The sequence below is a fragment of the Oreochromis aureus genome, linkage group 3, assembly GCF_013358895.1.
Source record: "Oreochromis aureus strain Israel breed Guangdong linkage group 3, ZZ_aureus, whole genome shotgun sequence".
NCBI classification, from domain to species: Eukaryota; Metazoa; Chordata; class Actinopteri; order Cichliformes; family Cichlidae; genus Oreochromis; species Oreochromis aureus.
Window position 1 is genome coordinate 104,108,143 of NC_052944.1, and position 12,936 is coordinate 104,121,078.

General features: G+C 41.2%; 1 protein-coding gene across 1 annotated transcript; it reads left to right on the forward strand.

The window, feature by feature from the left end:
- The first annotated feature begins 6,003 nt into the window (after positions 1 to 6,003).
- Positions 6,004 to 12,284, forward strand: LOC120438630. The gene is made up of 5 exons (XM_039609054.1): positions 6,004 to 7,024; positions 10,118 to 10,459; positions 10,532 to 10,867; positions 11,388 to 11,472; positions 11,828 to 12,284. Exons 1-5 carry the CDS (start codon positions 6,592 to 6,594, stop codon positions 11,868 to 11,870), a joined length of 1,239 nt encoding a protein of 412 aa, XP_039464988.1. The 5' UTR covers positions 6,004 to 6,591; the 3' UTR covers positions 11,871 to 12,284.
- The last annotated feature ends 652 nt before the right edge of the window (positions 12,285 to 12,936 follow it).

Below are 12,936 nucleotides of genomic sequence, written 5' to 3' on the forward strand. Positions count from 1 at the left end.
CTGGTGTGTCTGATTCACTCTTTAGCACTCTGGTCACTCCGGTGTGTCAGCCAGAACACCACTGAAGGCCAAATGATCCCAGCGTGTGAAATAAGGAGCTTTTTTTTAGAGGGTGTGGGGAGCCACAGCCCCGTCCACCAGGGCATGAAACCAAACTCAAAGCAACAAATGAGTTTTGCATCAATCATTGGTTTTTAATTTGAGATCTACGTATGTCTAAGAATGCTAATCACAAACTGCTAATGAACTTCTACCATGGAGATCCTTCTGCTGCACACTGTGGTTCAGCTGCTGTGGAGGACAAGAGGAAACTGCAGTGGGTGGTGAGGGCTTGTATATAACTTGTACATTTCTGTGTAGATACTTAGTCATTACATACATTCCCTGTGTACTATGGAAGTGTACGCACCTCCTAAACTTTAAGTCTATTTTTTTTAGTTTCTCAATTTCTTTCATTTTTTTCTTATTCTGAAGGAATTTTAGTGTAAAAGTCAACCTGCTGCTGAGGGAGAGATGCCAAACTGTGTTTCATTGTTCTTGTAAGAGTGACAGTAAAGATCTGTTCTATTCTATTAATGTATAAAATGGTAAATGGCCTGCATTTATATAGTGCTTTACTCAGTCCCTAAGGACCCCAAAGCGCTTCACACTACATTCAGTCATCCACCCATTCACACACACATTCACACACTGCCAATGGCAAGCTACATTGTAGCCACAGCTGCCCTGGGACAGCACTGCCAGAGGCGAGGCTGCCGGACACTGGCGCCACCGGGCCCTCTGACCACCACCAGTAGGCAAACATGGGGTTAGTACCTTGCCCAAGGATATTTGGCATGCAGCCAGGAGGCAGCCTGGCTGTATAATAACCTACACTATGCCAAAAATACATTTTACACATTTTGCTAAGTTTTTCACTACATTTGAGTCAGACATGGATGCAATAGACTCACAGAATAAGTTTGAGTCCCTCACTGACTCAAACTCCTTCAGTGACACTTCCAGCCTTGCAGATTAGTTTGCTGATCCTGATGGCATCTCTGGAGCTGATGCTGTCCCCCAGCAGACAACAACAAAATAAATGGCACTCACTAGTCCACTTTACCCTCTAATCACATCTCTGACATCTGCAGGTTGCTCCAGTAGAGACTCTTGTGCAGTGCCAGGTGTTTATGTTTGTATTTGTCTATAGGTACACAATAGATATGACCATAGACGCACACAGGAGCACAGATGGTTTCCATCTTCACCTGCTTCCCTCTTTCTTCACACAACTGTGAGGATGATGAAGAGGTTTCAGGACGAGGTGGTCAGCAAGCACATGATAAAGCAGGGCCACTGAAACTCTCTCGTGCAGCACATGTTTAATAATACTCAGCTTTAGGGGTTTTTTTTCACCTGCCAGCAAAGTAACAGCTTCACTAATGTGAACAGTCACAATGTTAAACTTTTCTACATTTTTCATATATTTGTTATAGTTTTACATCATCTGTTTATGCTGCAGAATAAAGTCTGTTAACAGAGTCCAGGATCTGTAGAGCAGGTCCAGCACTCCCTTTACTGTGTCCACTTTCATCAGCCCCTGTGAAGTGACACAGAGTGCATGTGTGTCTGTTAGCTATTGTTTATTGTGAAGAAGACAGATGGAACAAATTAATACACACTTTTAGAGAAATCTGAAAAAGAAACACGTGCTTGGGCTCCTTCTGTGCTCGTATTTATTAATGCTGATCTTTCTTTCTTTCTTTGGCACAAGCTTCAGTCTTTTCTCTCAGGGCGCCTTCACACTTATAAATACACCTACATTCATTTATACACAAACATCATAAAACAAAGGTGCTTGCTTTGTAAAAGAAGACATAAGATCCTCTCTTAACAGCACATTGATATCAAATACAGGACTAAACAGGATATAACAAGTCTGTGGGTGTTTTCATTATTACTTGCTAAGTATTTTTCCAGTGGTTTGAAATGTGACTCAAGTCTGACCAACACTGGCTCCAACCGAAACCCTTGGTGCAGTTTCCTAAACAGGTTATCTTGTGCCCGTGTCCTGTGGAAGTGCAATTATTAGAATTAGAAAACACATGCATATCATATATAGCAGCTTAGATGAAGGTGGTGTCTGGCGAAACTCTGACTGACATGGCATCTCGGGTAAGCTTGCTAATCCTCTGCTAGCTCATGGCTGCAGTGGGACTGGAGGCCTTTGACCTCCACCAGAAGGAGGTGCTAACACAAACACACTGAAACAAACTTTTGTGCTTCCAAATTTACAATCACACATCTTCCTTGTTGTCGTGACTTGCCATGGCCTCACCCCCACACCCTTAGGGGGTAAATGGTTTATTTTTAGAGTGGGGCTGCATGCAGTGATGCTAGTGTTAGCATGTTAGCTTTAGTAGGTGGTCAGTGTGAAACCAGAAGAGCGTCTGAATCAGCAGGGCTCCATTTCACTGCAGTGTCACATTCTTTATATATCCATGCTGGACATTTGAATAGACTGAATATGTCACGGTCCCAGGTTTGGTGTTTTTGTACTTTGGACTTCTTGCTTATTTTTAGCTACTCTGTTTGGTTGGTTTAGGGTTTCTTAGTTTAGTTTTCCTGTTAGGTTTTATTTTCAGTTATTTCTAAATTTATTCACCTGTATAAAGTTTTATATATAACTATAATTAAGAGTTCATCTAGAATAATGTAAAATATTTTTCATATTTTTATAAAAATGTGAAATAATGGATTTATCAGCTAAATCCTTATTTATGTCTATTTTATTACTTTATCATCTAATTAGATTAAAATTCTCTAAATAATGGTGATACGGTGGCCTGTGTGCATAGCTGGACTGGCCATCGGGCATACCGGGAATTTGCCCGGTGGGCCGATGGTGATTTTTCATTTTTATGGGTGGATGGTTTTTTTTTTTTGGTTTTTTTTTACGGTATGAACACTGAAAAGTGGTCAATTGGCCAGAGGCTGGGAGATGTGTAAAAAGAACTCAATTGTTGTTTGGTAGTGGCTGTTGCGGAGCCACTACCGCAACACTGTTTGATTGACTCCTTTGACTATATGAAAGGTCAGTGTGTGTCTGTACACAGACTGTTGTGTTGGACTATTATTCAGTTGTCTGCTGAATGTTTTCAAATGTCTGCATCTCAGTGTAGATGAGGCTGGGGGTCATGGGAGGCCACCATAGCTGTCTCTTCAACATCATGATATCATCATAAATGCTGCTGGACTGTCTGATGGGCTGACGGTGAAAAAGCCGTCGGCCTCTGGAAGGAAACAGAAGACATTTCAGAGGCTGCAGATTTCTTTGATTTGGGGCCTTTTTCAGCTTTATTGGACAGAGCAGTGAAGATAAGTGACAGCAAAGCAGAGGGAGAGAGAAAGGGGATGTGGTCAGAATCAAAACCAGGCCAGCTGCTCTCCACCTCGTGGCACATGATCACCTGCTCATCCTAGTGAGCTCCACCAGCAGCCCTTTCACACAGTTTACACTGTCAAACACTGTGTGTGGACCTCAGCTAACAATAGGCTACATTTAAGTCTGGACTACATGCTTTTATATTGAGGCAGATTTTTCACTGTTTTTATTCCATCAGCAGCTCAACATCATGAGCAGCTTTGACATAAAGACATCAAACTCAAGCTGACTTTAAACTGGATCTACTTTTAATACAGGGGCTCAAAAACAACCAACATCTTTATTATATATCAGGACAGAAAGTCATTTCATCTCAAATGGAAAACAGCTTTATTTGGAATAATCAGCACTATCAACTGGTTTGGGATCTCCACCAGTTTCATGTCTTTACAGCTTCTCCAACAAAGTTCCTGTAAAATCAGCATCTTTATTGGTTTGATAGTGATTGATTATTCAGTCCCAATCTGCTGTCATCTAAAGAACAAAATGATGTTTCTATGAGTCAAAAAGCTCCAGATGTTGTTCACAAAGAAAACAAAGATTAGGAACTTAAACACAAAGTGTTTGGAGCCAAAATGTTCCCAAGCTGCTCTTTTTGAAATGGCAGAGGTACAGTGGTGTCTAACAGCACACTGTGGAAGGCAAACATGTTATTGTTGGATGAAACTTCATGAATCCTTTGTAGATTTGAGCTTTTGGAGCCTTTCTTTTCTCTTCAGGTGTACAGAGGCTGAGGAGGCAGGTGAAGCAGGTGGAGCTGTTGCAATGCTGGCAGAGGGTGTGTCTTAGTAACTCTGTGAGGTAGAACTGGATCGAACATTGTGGATGTGTTGATGTTGGAGCCATTAAGATTCTCTGCCACACTGTAGGATTTCCCTTTGATTCACTGTGGGGGCATTTTGGAGTCTGTCAATGAAACTCTTCATATTTGTGTTTGACACCAGTTTATAGAAACAGACAAATGTGTCATGCTTTTGTTTGGCCTCCGAACAAGCAGCTTCTGAAATTAGCAGAAGCTGCTGAGAATTGTGCTGATGAGAGGTGAAAAGGCTGAAAATTTTGCAGAAAAGAGGTGAATCAGCAGAGTTTCTGCTGAAAAGAGTTTTTTTTTTCTGAAAACAGCCAAAAAACCTGGAATTTGTGCTGAAAAGGGGTGAAAAAAATGAAAATTTTGCTAAAAAGTGGTGAGGAAGCTAAAGTTTACCAAATCAAAGTATTTGTGCCAAAACATAGTATTTCTGCCATATTGTGGTAATTGTGCCACAAAAGTTATTACATTAAAACATGAATACGGATTAAAGATGAAAGAAACTGGCAACAAATTCCTCCACTACAAACCAGTCTGATACCACTACTTTGCAGTGTTCACCTTTACTAAGGCACTACCCAAAAGGCGCCACAAGAGGGCACTCCAACACAAGAGATGACCTATGTACACTGATGCACTTAGTAACAGTCAGGCTCCTACTTTGCCACTACGTAATACAGCGGAAATACAGTAGCAGAAATACAATGTTTTTGCTTAAACACTGTAATTTCACTCAAATACTATGAAATAGCAGTAATACTATGATTTGGCAGAAATACTATGTTTCAGTACAAATACTATGACAAAGCAGAAATACTATGACTTAGAAGTAATACTATAACAAAAGGGATTCCTCAAAATACTATGAAATTGCAGTAATTCTATGATTTGGCAGAAATACTGTACTCCGTACAAATACAATGCTTTGGTACAAATACTATATTTTGATTTTAACTCTATGATTTGAAAAAGATGAAAGCATTGAAAAAGGTGAAAAGGCTGAAATGAGCAGAAAAGAGATGAATCAGCAGAATTTCTGCTGAAAAGAGGCAAAGAAGCAGAACGTTGCGCTGAAAAGAGGTGAATGAGCAGAATTTCTGCTGAAAAGAGGCAGAAGTTTCTGTATGTAGAAAAAGAAACACGATGAACCATGTGTGAAATAAATAAAGAAATGAAATGAAAGAACAACCTGATTCTGCTCAAATTCACCAATCAGAGCTACTGCCTCTGTCTGCTTCATTAGGCTGGGTACTTGTATGTATTTCGGTCCATATTAGAAAAGCTGCTAAAATTATAAAACTTTGCAGAATTGTAATAAATGATCAATATAAATGACAGGTCTGTGATAGTGTATAAATTTGTAGTGAAAAAACAAATGTTGACCAAGGTGGGATTGAACCCACGACCTTTGAGGTGCAGAGCTGTGTCATTACTGATTGCACCACCTGGCAAGGGGGCGGGCGGCTGAAAGACAGACATTTGGGCAGTCAGAAAATAGATCGCGGTGAGCGGCGAAAAGCGCCGTTTTTTGGAGTTACAAAACGTTGTGTAACTCAAAAACTAGGAGGGCTAGCAGCATAATTCTTGTACTGGGTGAATCAGCGGACTTTGGTGTATTTTGTCTGCGATTTTTATAGCTCTTTGTACCTCCGTCGCGGAGATATGACGAGAGAAGAAACGGCTTCATTTCCAGAGTTTGAAGACTGAGAGAAGGACAGATTTCTGCTAAAAAAGAGGTGTAGAAGGGTAAAAGGGCTGAAAATTTTGCAGAAAAGAGGTGAATCAGCAGAACTTCTGCAGAAAAGAGGCAGAACAACCTGGTTCTGCTCAAATTCACCAAACAGAGGTACTGTTTCTGACTGCTTCATCAGGCTGTGTACTTGTATATATGGTGAATCTCTGCAGAATTTCTGCAGAAAAGAGGCTGACTCTATGAATCCACAATCTCAACAGGGTTGTCCGATAAGAACAGATGGCTTATCCACAAAATCCACTGCCACTCAGGTATATGTTGTTCACTCATTTCTTTAACACGAAGCCGAGGTACACATCCATAATGTGAGTGAGGGGATTTAACAGGCTGTAAAATGCTATATGCCGTGTGGTGAAGTGATGGTGTGTGGTGTGGTTTAGTCTCATGGACGCACACCACTAACAGCATTAGAAGGAACGAAAATCCACATGGTGAGTAAAACTCTGCTGACTCTCCACACCTGCAGCTCCGACCAAACTCTCTGCGTCGACGTGTGTGCGTAATGATGAGGTAGAATTGTGTCTTCTTATTGGTGAAGAGGATGGGTTGCCTCACCGCTCATTGGCTGGTCGGCAGCTGTGTGCTGATGTATTTACTCGGCAGATGTGGCTCTGTTTGTCAGTTCCGCCGACTGGCTGGCCTTTTGTACACTCACTGATGTCTGTCTGTCTCAATTTCTGCTTTGTCCTCTTCTCAGAGAGCCAGATGGAGACGGTGGAGGTGACAGAATGGAACAAGTCTGTCCTGCTGCCCTTTAAAACCAAAGATGACCTTCCACAGGATGCCACAGTGGAGTGGAGACGCTCAGACTCCAAACACAGGAAAGTTCACACGTTTCAGAGCAGCCAGCACCTTTCAGGTGAACAGGACGAGGTTTACACAGGTCGCACAGAGATGAACAAAGAGGCACTGAGAATGGGAGACCTCAGTCTGACCCTGAAAGAACTCGGCATCACTGACAGCGGAGTCTACACCTGCATCGTCTCCACGCATGGAAAAGTCCTGAAACAGAAAGTGGTGGTGCTCAGTGTCAAAGGTCAGTAAGCACATCACAGAGGCTGTGGTATGTTGTCATTTCCTTTTGTCAACTCTCTAGACTCCATTGACTGTATAAAAAAAACATGAATCTGTGGTCTTTACAAGAAACCTAGAGGTGTCCTATCTACAGTTGGCTGAGATGCAATATGAGAAAGACCCATCTTTGGAACGTCTTTTTGATCCTTTGATCTACAGGTTAGAAAAGCAAGGGCTGAAATTTCTCTGCGTTTCTCTGTAAGCACAACATTCATTTAAATCCTGCTGTTAAAGGTTTTTTTCTATTTATTGGTATTTTTATTTTCTATACAGTGGTCCCTCGTTTATCGCGGGAGTTATGTCCTAAAAATAACCTGTGACAGTTGAAATCTGTGTAGTAGTCAACGTTATTTTTTACAATTATTATAGATGGTTTAAGGCTGTAAAACCCCTCACTACACACTTCATATACTTTTCTCAGACAGGCATGAACAGTTTCATGTTTCTCTCTTAAAAACTCTCAAAGTTCAAACCTTCATAGAAAAATAAGTCCAGCATTATAGAATGAAACCAAAGATCAAACCCTGTTTTCAGGTCCAGAACATTGAAATAGAGCAGCTGCCAGAGAATTCAACATTAATGAATCAATGGTGCAGAATTAGAGGAAGCAAGAGTTACAAGTTGAGTAAAGTTTCACTTATCTGACTGTTTTGTTTCACTTAACGCGCCTTATAATCCAAAAAAACCAGTAACTTCTACCTTTTTTTTAGCATGTCCAGTGTTAGATTTGTATTGTTTATTGTCATTTATGCTTAGAAATATTAACTCATATATGCTTAGAAGTGTATAATCATTTGTAGATTGAAAGAATGTCTGTAACAACTCTGTGTAGCATGAAGAGGGGAGTGCGTCCACTCCTCTTCAGAGTGTTCTGGCATAGATCACACACCTGCTAAGAGAGGTCGTATCTTCTCTTGCTTATATATGGTATAGCAAACACACGTATATCTGGTTAAGTATAAGAGCCTTTTGTTCAGATGGACCGCTAGACTCCTGGCACCAGCTTTGGGGAGTCTTCCTGGGGTTACATCTTGACCCCATACACACGCAGACACACACACACACACACACACACACACAGGGTATTCTTTGTTCACATGCATACCTATATAAGATGTCATATGTTAATGAACCTATGCATATTCATGTAACCACAATAAAAGGAGTGCTATGGGGAACCTGGCTGAGAGTCTGACGGTGGTCAAGTGGGTGGAACGACACTTGGCTCCAGGCAGGCCTCCTCATGCATGAGTAACACAAAGAACGTTGCCTACTTGTGTCTTGTTCTTTGCTGTGTAGCAAATTGTCCTGAACGTTCCAGCGAATAGGTTCAAACTACAAACCTATCATCCAGAATAGAATAGAATAGAATAGAATAGCCTTTATTGTCATTGTACAGGGTACAACGAAATTGGAGTGCCACTCCCTTGGTGCAAAATGCAATAATAAATATAATAAATAAAAAATAGTAAGATATAAAAGGTACAATAAAACAAACATAAGTACTCAAACAAAAGTAAGTATGATATTTACAGGATAGCAGCATTAATATAATGACAGTATGACAGTATGAATAGCAGCATAATATAATGACAGTGACAGCCCAATTTCTTGTGCGATGGTTAGCATCAGCGTCTTCCTTTTGGGTGCTACCGCAGGTGCCTGTGACGGTGCAAAATGTTTTGTCAACATTGTTTTCTGTTGGGGAGAAAACTTGTCCAGAACCATCTCCATTGTGTTTAGGTCAGGTGACTGTGGAGGCCAGGCCATCCTTCTTTGTCAAATAGCCCTTACACAGCCTGGAGGTGTGTTCACATTTTCAACAAGTCATTGACTTGTTGAAAAATAAATGGTGGTCCAACTAAATGCAAACCGGATAAGATGGCATGTGGTAGGATGTTGTGGTAGCCATGCTGGTTCAGTGTGCCTTCAGTTTTGAATACATCCCCCACAATGTCACCAACTTAAAACAGCAGGAGAATCCAAAAAAACAAAGATCTTAAATTTGGACTCATCAGACCAAAGCACAGATTTCCACTGGTCTAATGTCCATTCCTTGTGTTTCTTGACCCAAACAAATCTCTTCTGCTTGTTGTTTTTCCTTATTGTCTAGTCATTGTTTCTTAGCAGCTATTTGACCATAAAGGCCTGATTCACACAGTCTCCTCTGAACAGCTGATGTAGAGATGTGTCTGCTACTGGAACTCTGTGTGGCATTTATCTGAGCTCTAATCTGAGCTGCTGTTAACTTGTAATTTCTGAGGCTGGTGACTCAGATGAATTTATCCTCAGCAGCAGACGTGACTCTTGGTCTTCCCTTACTGGGGCGATCCTCATGTGAGCCAGTTTCACCAGCACTTGGTGGTTTTTGTGACTGCACTTGGAGACACATTCAAAGTTTTAGCATTTTTCCTGACTGACTGACCTTCAGTTCTTAAAGTAATCATGGACTGTCGTTTCTCTTTACTTAGCTGTAAAGAATTCTAACTGTTGTCAAATAGGGCCGTCAGCTGTGTACCAACCTGACTTCTGCACACACACCTGATGGCCCAACCCCATTAAGAAGGCAAGAAATTCAACAAATGAACCCTGACAGGCACACCTGTTACGTTAAAATCATTTCAGGTGACTACATCATGAAACTCATTGAGGGGAGGCCACAGTCAACAAAACAAAGAGTGCCGAAAAAGTTGATTCTGTTTAGCTGGACGTAGCGTTTTGTGGGAGAAATGTTTTGTCACTCATCCAAGTGACTTCTTCAGTGTCCGCTGACTGCAGGTTTCCCCAATCTTATAAACAGTACATTTGCATAATGACTGAAACCAGCCCACTAAAGGAACAATGGGTTTGAGGTCAGACAATTTGCACATTAATGATCAAGGAACTGACCTCACATGTGTTGCTCAGAGGAGATTTTTTCATCAGTGTGGTTCTCTCTTTGGTTTTGTAGAGTTATTTTCCTCAGATATACTTTTGTTGGGATCTGACACTGTGTAAATGAAATGCAGCACATAGCTTATGCTTGTCTGTACAACTTGTCTTCTACTTTATTCAGTCTACAAGCTTCAGACAGTGGAGGTGACACGGGGGGTGAAGCGTGTTCTGCTTCCCTTCAAAACCACAGCTGACCTGCTTGAGGACATCAGAGTGGAGTGGAGACGTTCAGACCTTGAAGATGTGAAGGTCCTTGTTTATGAGAACAGCCAAAACAAGCATGAAGATCAACATCAGGACTACAAAGGCCGCACTGAGATGAAGGAAGAACTACTGATAACCGGGGACCTTAGTGTGACCCTAAATTACCCTCGACTTACTGACAGTAGAGTCTACACCTGCACCGTCTACAAAAAAGATGGAGCCATCCTGAAACAGAAAGTAGTGATACTCAGTATCAGAGGTCAGTAAACTCCTCTGAGGTCAGTAAATTTATAATTTGTCTGTATTTACAGCTCATGTTGTATTTTATCAGGCTACAAGGTGGAAATAGTCGAAGTAACAAAGGGGAAGAAGTCTGTGCTGCTGCCCTTTAAAACCACTCTTGATTTACCCGATGATGTCACAGTTGAGTGGAGACGTGGTGATTCCAAAGTTACAGTCCACACCTATCAGCACAGCCAAAACCAGCTAGAAGAACAGGGACCGGATTACAGAGGTCGCACAGAGATGAATGAAGAGCCTCTGAGGACTGGAGACCTCAGTCTGACCCTGAAAGACCCCCAAAACACCCACAGTGGTTTCTACATGTGCACAGTCTCCCAGGGTGAAGACATCCTGAGACAGAAAGGAGTGACGCTTACTGTCAGAGGTCAGTAAATGTAGCTTCCTCCACCTTCTACTACTTTAGTGGAGGAACTGCTGTGAAAACAGTAAGCGTCCATTTCTGTTGAGTGTTAGATGGGTCAGAAAGAGATTCAAATAATACCCTTTTCTGAAACTGATAATATAACAATATTTAAACATGATCTATTATAGTGTCATTTTTGGTTCTGCTTTGTGTTGAAATGAGGAAAGGTTCTCATAATTTTCTTCGATTTCACTGGTTGCAATCTTGATTCCAGTGATTCAAATATTCTTGATGAATCACACCTGAGGTTAAAGACACATTAAGAGCCACATGATGTGTGTAACCTCTCCACTCTGCTATTTTAAATTTGTTTTATGTCTTATGCTTTTATGATTGTGTAAACTGTTTGCTTTTATGTTGCTTTTATTATTCTGCTGTGTGCAGTGTCCTTGAGTGTTCTGAAAGGCGCTTTCAAATAAAATTTATTATAATTATTAAGTTAACTGAGACTTTGAATCACAGTTGTTTGTTTCCTCTGCAGGAAAACATAGTGCAAGCTTCACAGAGCTGTTTCAAGGTTTCCGAAAGAAGAGAAAATCCATAACTGATGGACCTTCTTCCTCTGTGTAAAGTTATCTTCCTCCCTCTTTCTCTTTGTCATGTGTTGCAAAGTTGGCGTGAAATGTAAAGACTAGAGCTGGATCATTTAAAATGAATTCTTAATGCATCAGCGCACATCCTGCAGGTTTAAATCCAATATTTGGTAATGCCTTGACTTACATCAGAACCTGAACACTGAAAGCATTGTTCATCCTTCTTTCAATCTCCTTTACTGATATAGTTTGTCTTATTTCTATTATACATATCGAAAGTGAATCAAGTGAATCATTATTTGATTGCCATGTTAAACTGGAAATAGCAGTGTTACTGATGTCGATCATTTGGTTGCCCTGACCGTCTGTTTTGTCTTCCCTGGACCAGGATTTATGAATCTATTCATCTCACGGCTAGTGAAACAACTTGATGTTAAATAGAGGAGAGCTGGCAGGTAAGTCATCGTACACAGCCATTCCTCTCAGAAATGTTTGATTCAAGTTACATGCAGATCTGGATTTGGTTCGTTGTCTATCCCCGACTGAATGTTCTCTCTCACATTTGGAACAGGATGATCCTCATCTTATCATCTTCTGTCTTCCGGAGTACCACAAGATCTATATTAGGGCAACTTAGTTTTCCCTGAATATTCTTCTTTGGTTCCACTTTTAGAAAACATAATTTTCTCCTGTGACATCATGGATATTGTTATTGTCTCAAGCGGTTCCAATGACCCACTTGGGACCACTTGAGGTACCCTTAATGTCCCATCCATCCATTCATTCGCTTCTGCTTATCCTTTTCAGGGTCGCGGGGGGCGCTGGAGCCTATCCCAGCTGTCATAGGGCAAGAGGCAGGGTACACCCTGGACAGGTCGCCAGTCTGTCACAGGGCCAACACATCATTCACACTCAGTGACAATTTCGATTATCCAATTAACCTATCCCCACAAGCTGCATGTCTTTGGACGGTGGGAGGAAGCCGGAGTGCCCGGAGGGAACCCACGCAAACACGGGGAGAACATGCAAACTCCACACAGAAAGACCCTGGCCTGATGGTGGAATTGAACTCAGGACCTTCTTGCTGTGCGGCAACAGTGCTAACCACCGTGCCACCGTGCTGCCCCCTTTAATGTCCCTTTGGAGCTAAATAGAGATAAGGCTGGTTTTCTAGCTTGTAAAAACAAATGAACATGTGTTGACCGTCAGTGTGTTGCTCACAGACTGCAACATGTTCCAGTGTAAGGTGAGTTCATTGATCAAGTCTGCACCTGGAGGAAAAGTGTCTCCTGTTTCTTTACACTATGACATGAAAGAGCCATATTTTTACATTTTTATATATGTGGTACTGTGTGTGATTGTAATCATTCAAACCAGTTTGTGAAGCAGTTTAAAGTAAAGCTGTGTAAGCTTGACTTTGTTGTATATATCAGAGGAGCTCTGTCAGTATTTAATCTTTTCATTTATTTTCATGAATTATTTTATGAAAAAGCAATT

Bases quoted from the DNA above. Each gene is read 5' to 3' on its own strand.
- LOC120438630 (XM_039609054.1), top strand. From the start codon at position 6,592: ATGTGGCTCTGTTTGTCAGTTCCGCCGACTGGCTGGCCTTTTGTACAC. The intron at 10,868-11,387 runs GTCAGTAAATGT...TTTCCTCTGCAG, and splicing joins AGTGACGCTTACTGTCAGAG to GAAAACATAGTGCAAGCTTC. The intron at 11,473-11,827 runs GTAAAGTTATCT...TCCCTGGACCAG, and splicing joins GATGGACCTTCTTCCTCTGT to GATTTATGAATCTATTCATC.